Source organism: Betta splendens, chromosome 10 (genome assembly GCF_900634795.4).
Source record: "Betta splendens chromosome 10, fBetSpl5.4, whole genome shotgun sequence".
In the NCBI taxonomy this organism is placed as follows: domain Eukaryota; kingdom Metazoa; phylum Chordata; class Actinopteri; order Anabantiformes; family Osphronemidae; genus Betta; species Betta splendens.
This window is the reverse complement of record NC_040890.2, coordinates 13,573,391-13,588,656: the sequence shown is the minus strand read 5'-3', so window position 1 is coordinate 13,588,656 and position 15,266 is coordinate 13,573,391. Positions and strand designations below refer to the sequence as shown.

The following is a 15,266-nucleotide window of genomic DNA, read 5'->3' as shown; positions in this document are numbered from 1 at the left end:
ATCTGTAATCTTAACTGACTTCAATCAGGCACATGTTGATTGATGTAAAATGTAAGCTGAACTTTGCTGAACTGCCATTTAAACCACTTTACATTTCAGGATGTGATGTAAATTATATGTATTTTCAAAATATTTACATTTTGTAATCAGAAAATATAATAAAAATGTCATTATGAATTAAATGTTTTAATGAAATGTCATTGACTTAAAGGAATGACTAATGTGCATGGGAAGAATAAATAGGGCTGCTAAGCTCAATGTATTTCTTAGAAATCCTTTGGTCATCATTTCTGCTTGTCTGCATTCCTTCCTCAACAGGCTATAAAAAGAAGTGCAGCGACTCAACAAAGTTCAAACAAGTCCACATCTAGAAGTCTACTGTAGATATTACTATATTAACACAAACCCAACACACTCCAGACGTCTTATATGCAAATAGGCATTTTGCATATACATTTTTTATTTATTTAAGAATGCTTTATTATATATGTTTTTGTAAAAAAAATATTCAGTTGTATTTTGTTGCTGTTAATGTATAAACAAACTGAATTGAGCCTGTAACGCTAGATACTTACGTGGCATGTCATCAAACTAGGAGGTATCATGAAATAATTTTAAATAGAATTTGTATAAATACAAAGTGTTTTCCATTCCACATAGTTCCGCATTCGTAATTTCACATTAAAACTACGTTTCCCATAACTCCATGGTAGAGTAAACACTTTGGGCAACGTAGTTTGTTGATTGGTTTAGAACGAGTACAGCGCCATAGTAAAACTACATTTCCCTCAAAGCACTGCGCGCGTTGACGCTGGAAGTGTGCAAATTTTCGTTGTGGAAAAAAGTTCTCATGGTAGTTTTGATGCCAGAGTAAAAAAAGTTTCGTCTCAGTCTAGTTTTTCTTTAGGTTGTATCAAACCCGACGGACCAAGTCAAAGGTAAAACTGTGAAGCTAATTGTAGAGGGTTGGTATTTGCGTTAACGCTACGTTTGACGGTATCTGTGTCGTTTACGCTAGTTTTTAAATAACGGGTGCATGTTAGCTAGCTGTTCGCTGTTTATGTTTGAGTGCACGCGTTTAGCTGCGGACGTGTGATAGTTACCTGCTAAATTAATGCAGCACGTCAGTTATTATGGACTCCAATGACGACGCTATGCGGCTTAAATTAACGAGACAGATGTGTTGACCCTCCCTGCTCTGGTTCAAATAGTTAGCAGCTGCGTCTTAATGTTAAGATCAAACCACGTTGATTTTAATGTCAAATTATTGTAAAGTGTATTACAAATTTTGCGGTACTTTCTCATAACAGGGCCCAGGCGTGTTACTGAATGTGGTTGTCTCTCATGACAGCGGAGTTTTTTTTTTTTAATTCTCAGCTCAGCTCAGACTAACTGAAGAGAAATGCCTGGTATGGAAGACTGCCACACCTTTGGGGTGTTGAGTGTGTAATGAAAGGATAGAGGGAGCGAGAACCACAGATCAAGTGTTGTGAAAGCACTGTCATTAGTCATGAAAGCAGAGGGAGGGAGGGAGGAACTCCTCCTCAGACAGCAGCATCAATGAATCCCATTGAAGCTGGTAGGATGAAGAGTGTAGTAAAGCACATGTTGAATCTTCCAGCCAGAGGCAAAGCAGCATGACACCCATAAGAGCACCCCACAGTCAGCTCAAACAGAGCTAAATATTGTTTGTGAGAGGAGGACCAGTCTATGCCCGATTGGTCATTAGCCACAGACGTCATTGTTTTCATTTAGGCCAAATATAAAAAAACATCTGTAATTGTACCAATTCCTCATCATGGGTTGAGCTTAACTTCTAAAGTCTGTCCTTGTCACTGACAGAAAAGCAAATGTTTGTAGTAAAGACGTTCATGAAATCTTTGTTATACTAACAAGTTATTAATTACAAAGTACATACAACAATTAGCAATAAGGTGACGTAGAAGTAAAATTGATTCCAATACTAATACCATATTACTGTTTGTGTTACGCTCACAGGGACCAGTACTGCGACAGAATGGGGAGTGAACCAGGCCCAGTTCAAATCATCACAGTGTCTAAGGATTCTCACTCCTTTGACTTGGACACAAAGGCTTTAGCTCAGATTCTGTTGTCTCCTCGTGTCCGAGACAAACATGTGGTGGTGCTGTCGGTGGCTGGGGCCTTTAGAAAGGGAAAGAGCTTCCTGCTGGATTTTATGCTCCGTTACATGTACAGAAAGGTGAGCTGCACTGAAACCTGATCTGCGTCTCAGTTTTCCAGACATCATATTCTCCTCTACCATGCTTATGTACAGTATCAAGGGCACAAGATCACTCAAAAAACAGCTTTGTTTTTAAATTAATTATTATATTGTTGTCAATATGCCTTTTCTTCCAGAGAATTAGTTGAAGGTGTGGCAAACTGGTAAATTATTTCTGTGTGCTAGCAATAATTCCATGCATGTTCAGCATTAAGGCCCATCCCTGCTGTAGCATGCAAACTAACTAGTTCACTGAGCTGAGTAATGATTTTTTTCTGTAGAAGGGGTTACGTTTCTGAGATCATCTATAGAATTTGTGCTAAATTTCTATTTTATCTAGCCATAATTTAAAAGGTTTAAGGAATTACAGTAAATTATCTAGACAAGAACTCATAACCTATCCAAATCAATATATTGTATTTTCTATAAAAAAAAAAGTAAAAGTTGGTCAGCCAATTAAAAGTTCTGTTCAGGTCAAATTTACATGACAGAACACTTTGAATAAGCCCAAAAGCCTCAGCCTGGTCCTTTTGTTTAAGGTGTAATTTGTGCTTCTAAAGGGGGATGAAGACTGGCTGGGTCGTGATGATGAGCCGCTGACTGGATTCTCTTGGAGGGGGGGTTCAGAACCTGAGACGACAGGAATCCAGCTGTGGAGCGAGGTTTTCCTCGTGAAAAAGAGCAATGGAACAGAGGTACTCGCATGTGGTTCATTCAAGCTGTGTGTAAGTCAGCAAACACAGCTCAAAACAGGCTTGCTTTGTTGATAATACTCACTACATGTGTATTAACAATATCAAATTTAATTGTTTTTCCCTCTTTTCTTATATGAACCTTTTTACAGAGAAGTAACAACAATTTTGAGTGTTCCTTTAGTTTCTTATAGGTGTAAGTTATAGTTGCAGCTACTGAATCTAAGCTAGTGTCTGGGCTTCCACAATATAATTTTTCTTAATAATACTTGTTTTTGTCTTTGTGTGCTGCTGTAGGTGGCGGTGGTGTTGATGGACACTCAGGGAGCATTTGATGACCAGTCTACCGTGAAGGATTGTGCCACCATCTTTGCTCTCAGCACCATGACCAGCTCGATACAGGTGACTGTCATGAAGAAAACCCTATTGAACTATGATTTTAACATAAAAACAGCAATAACTAATACTCTTTGTTTTTTGTAGCTCTACAACCTGTCACAGAACATTCAAGAGGATGATCTACAACAACTGCAGGTCTGTTTATCTTAGTACGCCGTGAGTCCATGGTGGTATCCATGTGTTTTGATGTCTGAATGTAGTGCTACTATCAGGCCTTAATTATTTAGTCTGTTTAAAATTTGGAATCTCCTCCTTCATCTCACTTTTAATTTTGAATTTCCAGCTTTTCACAGAGTATGGTCGTCTTGCCATGGATGAAATTTTCCAGAAACCTTTCCAGGTAAACAATAAAGAGGAAAAAAAAGATTTGCTGAATTGTTGCAGATGCTGGACATGTATCTAATTTGTTTTCATATGTTCCTTTTGTTGCCCCAGTCTTTAATGTTCCTCATCAGAGACTGGAGCTTTCCTTATGAATATAAGTACGGGTTTAAAGGAGGCAGTGAATTCCTGGATAAACGTTTACAGGTATCGGTGATTTCTGCAGTTCCCTGTGGTTGTATGGAAGTCAAAAGTTCTGGATTCCACCTATGTTTGTTTTGACTTTTAAAGGTTAAGGAGGCCCAACACGAGGAGCTGCAGACGGTGAGAGAGCACATTCATTCCTGCTTCACCAAAATCTCCTGCTTCTTGTTGCCTCACCCTGGGTTGAAGGTTGCAACCAGCCCTTCGTTTAAGGGACAACTTCAAGGTAAATTTTAATCTTTCATACAAATCTTAGGATTTAGCGCAACACTCAGCAAACTGAGTCCTCTCCTGACTGTTGCTACATTTACTGTGTTAGATGTGGCACCAGAGTTCAAGGAGCAACTGCAGAGTCTCATTCCTAAGCTACTGGATCCAGACAGTCTGGCTGAGAAAGAGATTAATGGGAACAAAGTCACTTGCAGGGGTCTTCTTGAGTTCTTCAAGGTAATGTCTTCTCCTTCAGAGTCACGTCCTGCTGAGCCTGAATATGTTCTTCAGATCTAACACTGACCTTTCTCTTACCAGGCCTATATCAAGATTTACCAGGGAGAAGATTTACCACAGCCAAAGTCTATGCTCCTTGTATGTTCAGTATTAAGAGGCCAAGTTTGAATGATTCCTTTCACTTCTTTGTATGCTTTTCATAGATAAATTTAATATTTGCTTGTTTATCTCCCCAGGCTACAGCAGAGGCCAACAACCTGGCCGCAGTGGCAGCAGCCAAAGATCAGTATTACAAAAACATGGAGAAGGTGGGCTTGCTGTATTACACAATCCTCTGTGCTGGCAATAACATGAGAGTATTTTCCATTGTTTTTTTTGTACAATAGAGTTTATTTAAGTGGACTTGAAAGGTTAGATTTTTATGCCAGCCCTGTTACATAAATCAGGTTTCTCATTTACATGAGTAATTCCGCTGTATCTGGGAAGATGACTGTGACCTGCATGCTTTCCTTGTTTTAAGGTGTGTGGGGGAGACCTGCCCTACGTGGCTCCTGACTCTCTGGAGGAAAAGCATCACTTTCACTTTAGGGAGGCTCTTCACTCCTTCTCATCCACAAAGAAGATGGGCGGACAGGAATTTTGTGATCGTTACCAAGCAAAGCTTGTAAAGGATATGGAGGAAATGTGGCAGTCTTTCTCTAAGCACAATGAGGTAAGAAAACAATGTAATTTCCTGTTGGATTCTGATCATTCTTTTAGTACATGTTCCTAATCACCTGCTTTTTTTTTTTTAATTTTAAAAGTCAAAAAATCTCTTCAGCGCCTTCCGTACACCTGCGGTGCTGTTCGTCCTTGTGTGCCTCCTCTACGTGCTGTCAGGCTTGTTGATCTTCATCGGCCTACCGTTCTTTGCCATGATATCTGACTGTACTTTGGGTGTGGTCATGATGGCCATGCTGACGTGGGCCTTCATTCGCTACTCTGGTCGGTACCGGAACGTGGGAGGAGCCATTGATCAGGCAGCAGGCATTGTCCTGGAACAGGTAATAAAATGGGCATTATGATTAGCATTTAGTTATTCAGGTATGGAATATTTTTATGTAAGCACATAGGAAGGCCACTAGATGGAGACACTGGCGTTTAGAACAAGAATTAATGACTTCACAATTCTGGATTATTCTTCTCCCAATTACAAACATTAGTTACAAATTATGTCCACTTCATTTATAGTAGATGTAATTTACCAGCTCGATCATAATATCATAAAGTTTAAATAAATGAGCTGTGGTATAGCAGTCAATTATATTTATAAACTGTCTCAGACCAAATTAAAAACTATATACTAAACTGTCAGTTTCTTTGCCGTCAATATCTTGCTGAGAGATGTAAAACGATAATTAATATTCATGAGCTGTATCCAACTATGAATGAAACTAACAACTGGGTTTTAAAAGAGCGAAATGCCTCAGGGGGGGCGTTTTATTAATAAGACAAAACCAGCAATGGATTCAAGCATTATTAGTGCCATTGTTAAACATATGACTGAGGAGGCTACAGGGTTTCAGTCATTTAACCACAGCAAGAAAATCTGAAGTCAGCAGTTGTGGAAGAAGTACTGAACAGTTTATGTATCTTCTCTCTCTTATTCCTCTGCTTTCAGGCCACTGAGATGTTGAACAAATCAAGGGGGACAAACGTGGGTGAGGTCAAGAAGAAAACCAGTTAAATGACCTTTGAGCCTTCATAATCTCGATCCAGTGCAACCAGCTCACATTCAGCCCTAAAGCCTTATTCTTCACCTGTTAAAATAAACATGCAGCTCAAACACATTGGCAAAATCATAATCCAGATTCACCAGTATCTATATTATGAAAAACTCCATAAAGTCCAGGTTGAGGCAGGGAGTCAAACTGCCCCAGTACATCAGTCACCATTTTACGGGTTTGTTACTGCTCACAAGTCAGTGTTTAACTTAAAAAACACTATGTTTCAGCTGAATGAATTGTTCAAACAGGGTGCTTTTAAATGATCTTTTCCTATAACATTGCTAAATAGTCACCTTTGGTTATTGGTACAATCGTTTGGTAATGGTGGCTTTCAAGCTCATGGATTTATACATTTTCTCTTTTGCTACAGATTTACTTATTGGCCTTAAAACATTCCATATTGTTTGTAGATTTTCTTTATACTTACTATAAACTAGCATTTCTAGGCAGGTGAACTGTCACCGTTTATACTGTAGAAGAAGATTCAAAGTGCTTCAAGTGCTGTTGCCATTTATTCTCTGATGTGTTAAACTTTCTTTTTTTGATTTTGACACTGTAGAGTATGCTTGTCTCTTTTAGAGACATTATATACCAGAAAACCTTTCAAACTCCAAAGATGAGTATCTGTCAGTCAAAGGCTTAGCTTTACATGTTCTTCTTTTGGCCTTGTAGTCTCAAGGAATAAAAGGAAATATAATAGGATATTTAAACAGTCGTATCTTCTATAAGTCACATAGACCTTATTCCTTTAGGTCTATATAATTCAGATATTTGTTTGTTGCAAGTATTTTCTAAAAATGTTGCAAGTATTTTCTAAAAAAAATTAATTACTTGCTAAAATTGTTCTGTCAATGTCAAACTTGTTTTTATTACAAACCACTGCTGCTTGAACCTATTTCATAGAATCAAGGCTTTATTTTTGACTGGTCGTGGTTGTATTACTGCAGCTACGCAACTAGAGAAAAATAGTTTCTAAAATTCTCATTGACATGCAGCCGTTTGACCTTTGGCCAGTCATACAGAGAACTGAAATAAGGACCAGGCGGGGCTTCTCAGGCCAACTTTGACTGAATGGATAAAAGGACTCTAATTATATGACTATGCCTAAATCTGATTGTGATGAAATATGCATTCCTTCAGAAACACTCCTTAGCAACTAGACTTAAACAATATGCCTTTTAGAAGAAGGGGAATCATGTCATATGTAAAAAAAATTCTTTAACCTATACGAGCAAATAGAGCTGACAATGCTCATTAATGTCCTTACACTACAGGAAAAAGAATACAAGGCCAAACCTTGACCTTAGGAATATGGAGGATGGAGGTTTTAGAAACTTGCAGTCTACGTTTTTGCACATTCTGTGTCTTTCCCTTTCCACAAGAGGAGGAAACTTCAGTGTTTTTTACAAGCACATACTTTTGCACTTCCCTCCTCTTTGGTGCTTTTTGCACAGCACTCATTCCAAAAGTCGGTAAATCCATTCAATATTGTAATGACAGCTTTTGCAGAGGTTGAGAACTGCTGTTTTGAAGAATAAATAAGAGCTTGACACTGCTAATGTTTTCTAATTGTTTTATTACCGTTTTTATTTTGTGAGATGAAGTTTGTCATTCGGTAAACCAAAGCAAAGTATTTAGTGAAATTTAGAGACATGGCACAAATTAACTACTATGTGAAATTATTCCTTTACCTGGGGTAGAAAGATAATTTTTCAATTTCAAGTAAAATATTGTAAATATACTTATGGTTCGCATAATTTTTCTACATTACATCACTACATTTACCTGAAGGAGTTATATTATATTATGTTTTTAATATAAAATACTAGTATAGTTAGTAAATGCAAGTAAGGGTGAAACTATTTGTAGATTGACTTTTTTTTTCTTTCAAAAATACCAACCAAATATACTATAGTTCTCAACTTTTCAGTGTTTCAGCATCAAAGTTCAGTTTGTATGATTGTTAGATTACGCTTATGATAGTGATTTTTGAATTTTGTTGATTTTTTTTTTCCTTTTTTTTTTTTTTGCAAAGACAAAACACTCACAGAGAGAGAACTTGCAAACTCCACAGAGAATTCCACCCCTGAAATCTAACCCAGGACCTTCTGTCAGGGAGTAATAATGATATGACTAAGGAGAATAGGCCATGTATGGAGACATCTGGAGGAGCCCCTCCCCCATTGAGATACGTGTTGAGAAGCTTTGTGTATGAGGTACAGTATGTTGGCCTGTACTACATTTTATTTATTCTTCCATTTTCACTCATTCCTTGTGTTTCTCTTTTATTTGATCGTTTGAAATCTTTACTACTTGTGCCTTGTGTGTGTGTGGGTTGGTTGGGATGATATCAGTTTGCAGTGTCTGTTTACAAACCTGTTTGTATTGGTTATTTAACCTCCTGATGAATGTAGGTCAGCGGCTCAGCTCTGAGCCTACTACAGCATCACCGTGCAGAAATGTGTGGATGCAGCTTCCGCTCCTCACTTCCCGCTGCGTCAAGTCCACCGCTGCCTCCCATCCTCACACTGACCCCCTCTGTGTGTCTTTCCCTCTGCTGTAGCGAATTTCGTATCCCGTGTTTTCCTTATATGGCGATCAGCGTCGCTTCCCAACCCGCCCCGCGCTGAGAGAAAAGCGCGTGCACATAGTGCCGCCGCCGCCGCTCCCCGTTCGCTTCCATATTTGGAAGTGAGTTCAACAAAAACCGCTCGGAGGGAAGGAGACAGAGGAGAGGGAGCGAGGAAAGGGAGCAAGGGAGGGGGGTTCGGAGAATTTCCACTTATCCCGAAAGCCGCTCTTTCGTGTTGTGGGTGTTCGACGTCGGTCAAAGCAGAGATATTTAGGTTTATTCATCAAGTAATCAATCTATTCGCTGTCTTTGCAAAAATAAATAAAACGTATTTAATTATTTATCAGTTTTACCCTGCTCACAATGGCCTCACGGTGATAGATGTGTATGTATGTTTAAATATATGCATACAATTTGTTCATAGGCTTGTTTTTAAATATGTGGTAATAGTAACAAAAACATAAAGATCAAGTAAAACTTTGTTTCGATTCATAATTATATTATTCTATTAATCAATTACAAATAAAATAATATATTAAAATATATTTAAATGTTGTAAGATTCCGGCGTTCATTCGAATACAAGCCTGCTAAACACATATTCCCATAATCCTCTTCGCTTTCCATTGGGTATGTTGGATTTCTGCACTCATGGTTGCCGCCACTCTCAAAGTGCGTAGTTATATAATAAATTCTAACATTCATTAAAACAGGTACATAAATAAACATATATGTAACATATATGAAATATTTATTTATTTTACAAAATTTACAATAGTATTTAGAAAAGCGAAATCTCGTTATCTTGAACGGAAAACAATTAAGACTGGTGTAAATATAGAGACATTATGCTTGTTTTTTATGAAATGTTTACTTATATGTTTATATATTGCCACTGAATCGAGGTAATTATTGTTAGTACACATATCTGCCCTGCATATATGTCTCTGTGGGTAACTGGTGATATAATCCATAAGTCAATATTAAACCTTAAATAAAACAACCGGACCACCGTGGTTAACAGACACGCGCTCCCCGCTCGTGCCCGCTCCTGGAGCGGGGTCCAGCACATACGCGCGTTCACGTTGTGTAGCCAGTGTGTGACCGTGAGAGACGATTCATCGTCACAACCCATTCAGTTCTTGTTCGGACGCCAAGCAGCTCTCAGTCTCACTATGGTAGGTTTAATATTTCATAACAATTCATGTGTTGTAGCTTCTTTCTTTGTGCCTTCTGAATTCAATGTAAACGTGTGAGGACGTCTGAGGTTAGCGGTTTTTTTAGAGATGCGGCTGCTGGTTTTACCATCAGACACAGCGAGTCGCTGCTGTGCGGCAGGAGCTGATGCTAGCGGCGGGGCCGGTGATGACTGGACCCGTAATGACGCGTCCGTAGTGCACATTGAGGCCGCATTTAGCTTCATCGCGTCCGGATAATTGGTAGCGAGATATTTTACACACGATGACGTTATTACAGAGCATTTAGGCGACTAAGGCCCCACAGATGGGCGCCATTTCATTCATCCGTTCCAGTTGCTCCGACAGAAAGCCGCTATACAAAGGCCCCGTCTGCGGTCACCTCAGCACCATTGTCACGACGCTCTGCGCCGGGCCGTCACCGCACTACGTCCATGTTGGCCACCTCAGCTCGGCGGCGCGTCCGCTCGAAGCCGAGCCGGGCCGGCAGGTGCGCGTGGCGCCTCGGGGGTCCGCGTACCGGCCAGCGGCGACCGCAGCGCGGCTGCTTGCGTTTGCGGGGCAGAAATGACGCGTTATGGCTGCGCTAGCTGAGATTTGCTTTTCTTTGTCTCTACGCGGCTCCCCGCTAACTGTGTTTGGACTCCGCTCGACTGCGGGCTCTAAACTAGGTCAGTTTTAACCCACCACGGCGGCGGATGATTAAACGTCATGCTCCTCACAGAGCTCCGTTGTGCGGGTAATTGTGTGAATTGACAGACCGCCGGTTTGACTACTTTTGCCTTATATAGCAGGCTAGCGCACACATGTGCGTGTGCTGCATTCATGGCCCCACCCTGAATTTGGTGCAAAGACCATTTTGTCTGCTGCCGTATCATAAGGCATCTGCAGTTAGGTTTGATTTACGGCCACTCGTGGCGTGGGGCTTTTGCCACTTATTTATTAGCGTGTAATAAATATCTGGTGGATTTATCCCGGTTATGTAACGGTATTTAGGCAGCGTTGTGTCCGCTAGCTCAAGCTAGTGGGCCACAGTCTTTGGATCTTTGTGGCTGCGCATCTCTCTCTCAGTTGCGCATCTAATTTATACAGACGTTTATACACCGCGTTCATGCCACGCTATTACAGTGCTGCACAAAAGCAGCAGGTACCTATCAATACATTGTCATGAATAATATGAGAAACATAAAACCCTAAGGGTGTACGGTGGTATATTTGGACATTACTAACCTGTAATATAATTTTAAAAATCTGTTAACTAATTGTGCTGTGTGTTGCCTTTAGCCTGAATTAATTCAAATACGCCTGCTTCACACTTTCTCTGGGTGAAACCCATTGGGCCTGTGTTTGCTACTGACACAGGCCTTCAAGATATTATCCAACAAGGCCCGTAATTGGGTTTGAAAGGAATTCGAGACTTGCGCTATGACTCGATTTGTACTGAGTCATTTGAACATTGACCTCTGTAAAGAATAGTAGCCGAGCTTAGGTTAAGATAAGGTGAGAGCTAATGATGGTCACAGCGGTGTTAGTTTACCTCTACGACAAAAATAAGAAAAATGAACACTTATTTGGCCAGTTGATCATTTTCAGAGAGAAGGCAGTACAAAGTAAAAATAAAATACTACACTGGCTTAACTGAAAATTATTTTGTGTACATCATTTATTTCTTAGCATCACCATAGTGTGAGACAAATGGGTCTTTCGGGCTCGTCTGCCAAGCAGAGAGAAATCTGTAGATTTCAGCAGGTATTTTAGAAATGCACATGGCAGGAGGAGACGTGGAAAATGTCAGACCCTAATGCCTATTTCATGGCTGATTGATAAAACATTAGGCCGTTAGTAAGGTTGTTCGCTGGTTAATTATTAGTCTAAATTTCAGCTTTATCTCACTGAGACCTTTCTACACCCTGAGCAAACATACAGCTCTCGTCGGAGTTGCATCGTCTCTTGGGTTCCTTTTACGTCCTTCCTGCCTTATTTCCTTTCCATTGTCCCTCTTTTCCACTGGCATATTGCTGCTAGATAGCAGATTGCACCCATTTCTGCTGAAACCGAGGTTTCCTGTGATGGAGGGCCATAAGCAGAGTCAGAAGACCCGGCTGAGTTTATGGAGCAGCTGTGACTGTGCGATGTGACTTGTATTCTATATATCAACAGAAGGCCCATTGTCTGTGCCCGAACCCAGCGCTGAAAAGCCTAATTCCTGGCTGCGCCCTGACCAGCACGGTCCTCTTCATGCTAGAAAAACTTGCTTGTCCCTCGGCTTGTGGAGAGAACTTTATACTGATCCTCTTCAGTCACACCTGTCAGCCCAGGTTATTTAGTATTCATACTCAGGGTGGACCTTTAGACTAGGAGCAACAGCCACATATTTATGCTGTCTTCTTCAGTATCCTTACAGCCTGACCTCATGCATAATGAATGGCATTAAAAGGCTGTAGCGCCTGAATCATCAGTGTTGGTTTCATCTGCACCAGCTGGGGTGGCGGTTGGATATTTTACTGATTGCAGCGGCAAGCTTAACTCTTCACCACCACCATGGCCATTTTACGACCACACCTTTTGTGTTTCAATCGTCGTTATCAGCTGTCTTGGTGGGAAGCGCTGCTGCTGGGTGTGATAGTCACATGCTGCCCTATCAGGCCCTTCTTTGGTTTCATGACTGTTTTTACTGTACTCAGTTTGACTTTTGTTTGTTTTTGGACAAACATACAAAATTAAGATATTACCAGCACCACTATTAACTATTTTACAGAATGTTCAGTTTAGTTGCTTAGGTCACTTTGTCAGAATATAAAAAAACTCAAGTTGATGTTTAGTATTTTATGTTGTTAAAACAGGAGTCTAGACACTTAATGTATTCGGTTAAATATTGTCAAAAACAATGGCAAATATTTGTGCATGAACCACTGAAACCAGAAATGTCTCCCATTGTTCATTGGTAAAGAGCCTTAAATCAGATCAAAAATGAATCATGCAGCTCTAGTGTGGAGGTACAGAATGTGCATTTTTATTTATTCATTTATTTTTTTTAAATTACTTGATCCTCTTTGAAATGCTATTAATAGATATAATGATTATACTTCTAAAAGTTGCATAAATACATTGAAGTTGCCTGTTAAATATTGAGGGTTTAATATGGAATTTTTATCTCTTGCTTCATCTTTATTCTGTTATATTGGACTTGAACTATTAGCAGCAGCTGCTGTGTTAAATAGCAACAAATGCGTTTCGACTCTAAATGAACAGATGATGTTCTCCACAGGCCTCTGGTGTGAAAGTCACAGATGAAGTTATCGCAGTCTTCAATGACATGAAGGTGCGTAAGGCTCAGGCCAACGAGGATGAGAAGAGGAAGAGGAAGAAGGCCATTCTGTTCTGCATGAGCAAGGACCTCAAGAATATTGTCCTGGACGATGGCAAGGAGATCCTGCTGGGCGACCTGGGAACCACCGTCCAGGACCCGTACCAGCATTTTGTGAAGATGCTGCCCCCAGATGACTGCCGCTATGCCCTGTATGACGCCACCTATGAGACCAAAGAAACAAAAAAGGAGGACCTGGTCTTCATCTTCTGGTGAGGACAGTGTTGATCAGACAGTCAAGTTTCTATTACCGTCAATAAGATTATGTCTATGTTAATGCGTTTTCCCATGTTTGCAGGGCTCCAGACAGTGCCCCCCTGAAGAGCAAGATGATCTATGCCAGCTCAAAAGATGCTATCAAGAGGAAATTTGAAGGTACGGTTTAGGTTTGCTCAGAGATTAATATTAAGCAGGATGAAAAGGGTCAATTGTTTGGACAAATTCATAGAATTATTATTGCCCTTACAGTTTTTGGTTCACTCTCAACAATCAGCATTGCAGCAGGTGAACGTATGATTAGCTGGTGCAGCCTTTAAGAGCAATAAGCCCCTACATTGTACTCTGCAGCTATCAGATGTATTTATAGTTATTAGATTCTTTTAATCCAACTCTTCTCTCTCTCTCTCTCTCTCTCTCTCTCTCTCTCTCTCTCTCTCTCTCTCTTTCTTTTTCTCTTTGTTTAGGTATTAAGCACGAGTGGCAGGTGAACGGTTTGGAAGACCTCAAAGACCGACACACCCTGGCAGAAAAGCTCGGTGGCTCATCAGTAATCAGCCTGGAAGGATCCCCTATATAAATATCACCCTCCTCTGCGGCTTCGATCGAGGCCTTTCAGACACATCTGTTGGGTTTAGCTGTTCATTCCAGTGTGGTTTGGAGAAGGGCAAAAGCACAAGCAGCATCACGTGCAGGACTCTCTCGGGGAGGGATATGTGGGTGGGTTTGGGGTCAAGTGACAGTTAGAAAAAAACAAAACACAAAAGAAATTCCACAAATGAAGACTGTCAATGCAGTTCAAGCAACAAAAAGAATATGAACAAAACACACACAAAGGAAAAACATTAAAATACAACTGATGAAGGATGATGATATTAAAATTAAAATACATATATTGTTCATGTTGGAGGGCAGGGATTGTTTTTCCCTGTTTTATTTGACTGATTGCAGAGAAAGGGACAGGCAGCAACCTTTAGTTTTCCAACTTCAATCCTGACACATAATCGTCCCAACTACATTGTTTTGCCAAACTTCTAGTTAAGTTTTGTAAGTGTGTGTAGTTGAGACTAGATGTAGTACAAACTAATTCACAGTTGCACAAAATGTATCAAAATCTTCTCTGGGGAAACACGGTTAATTATATATATAATTTTTTTTGTTATTCCATTGTGTTTTCTTTTCTTTGAACATGCAAATTCCAAAACTTGATTCCGTTTTTATTTTCAGTGCTGGGTCACGAACCGCAGCATTTAATGTAGTAACAGACAACATTCCTTGTATGTGTTCAATCCAAGATCTTGATTTTAAAAAACTGGTGTTATGAAGGTCTGATAGGGAGCAATGTGTATGTGAAGGACCAGCGAGTTTAGACTGAATATTGAATGGTGGATGTTTTGTATTGTCTCCTTATCTCTAATAAAAAGTACTAAACTACTGACTTAGCCTGGTTTTGTCAAATCTTCTGATTAGTGACCAGACCAGACTGGATAGATAGATGTTTGCATCTGCTGACTGAGTATAGATGGGTCTGAAAATCATACCACTATAAATTATTTGGTGTTTTAGGTCTTTTGTCTGATTGTGTATATCATGTACTTGTATTGTTTGTGTAAATTCAACAGGACACAATAGTTATAGCAAATAATTACTGATATACAAGAACTTGCTGCATAAAAGTGCACAAAAAAGATAAGTGTATAAAACACACTACCTTACATTCTTCCAGATTTTCTTAAAATTTAGGTGAAACAATTTTTTGCCAATTAAATAATTAAGTAGTTCCAGTAGTTTAATCGGCTGCAGCTGCAGTACAGGCTGTGACCACAAGACGGCGCCCCAACACTA

General features: G+C 39.9%; 2 protein-coding genes across 2 annotated transcripts; both read left to right on the top strand.

Moving 5' to 3' along the window:
• The first annotated feature begins 778 nt into the window (after positions 1–778).
• atl3 (atlastin 3) lies at positions 779–7,626 on the top strand. Its single transcript, XM_029165426.3, has 14 exons — positions 779–938; positions 1,999–2,221; positions 2,803–2,937; positions 3,232–3,336; positions 3,418–3,468; positions 3,617–3,673; positions 3,769–3,861; positions 3,946–4,084; positions 4,178–4,305; positions 4,387–4,443; positions 4,542–4,613; positions 4,826–5,017; positions 5,109–5,348; positions 5,966–7,626. The coding sequence occupies exons 2-14, from the start codon at positions 2,018–2,020 to the stop codon at positions 6,029–6,031; spliced, it is 1,539 nt and encodes a 512-aa protein (XP_029021259.1). The 5' UTR covers positions 779–938; positions 1,999–2,017; the 3' UTR covers positions 6,032–7,626.
• A 2,041-nt stretch (positions 7,627–9,667) lies between these two features.
• Positions 9,668–14,859, top strand: cfl1 (cofilin 1). The gene is made up of 4 exons (XM_029165356.3): positions 9,668–9,820; positions 13,107–13,417; positions 13,504–13,580; positions 13,889–14,859. Exons 1-4 carry the CDS (start codon positions 9,818–9,820, stop codon positions 13,999–14,001), a joined length of 504 nt encoding a protein of 167 aa, XP_029021189.1. The 5' UTR covers positions 9,668–9,817; the 3' UTR covers positions 14,002–14,859.
• Positions 14,860–15,266: the final 407 nt, after the last annotated feature.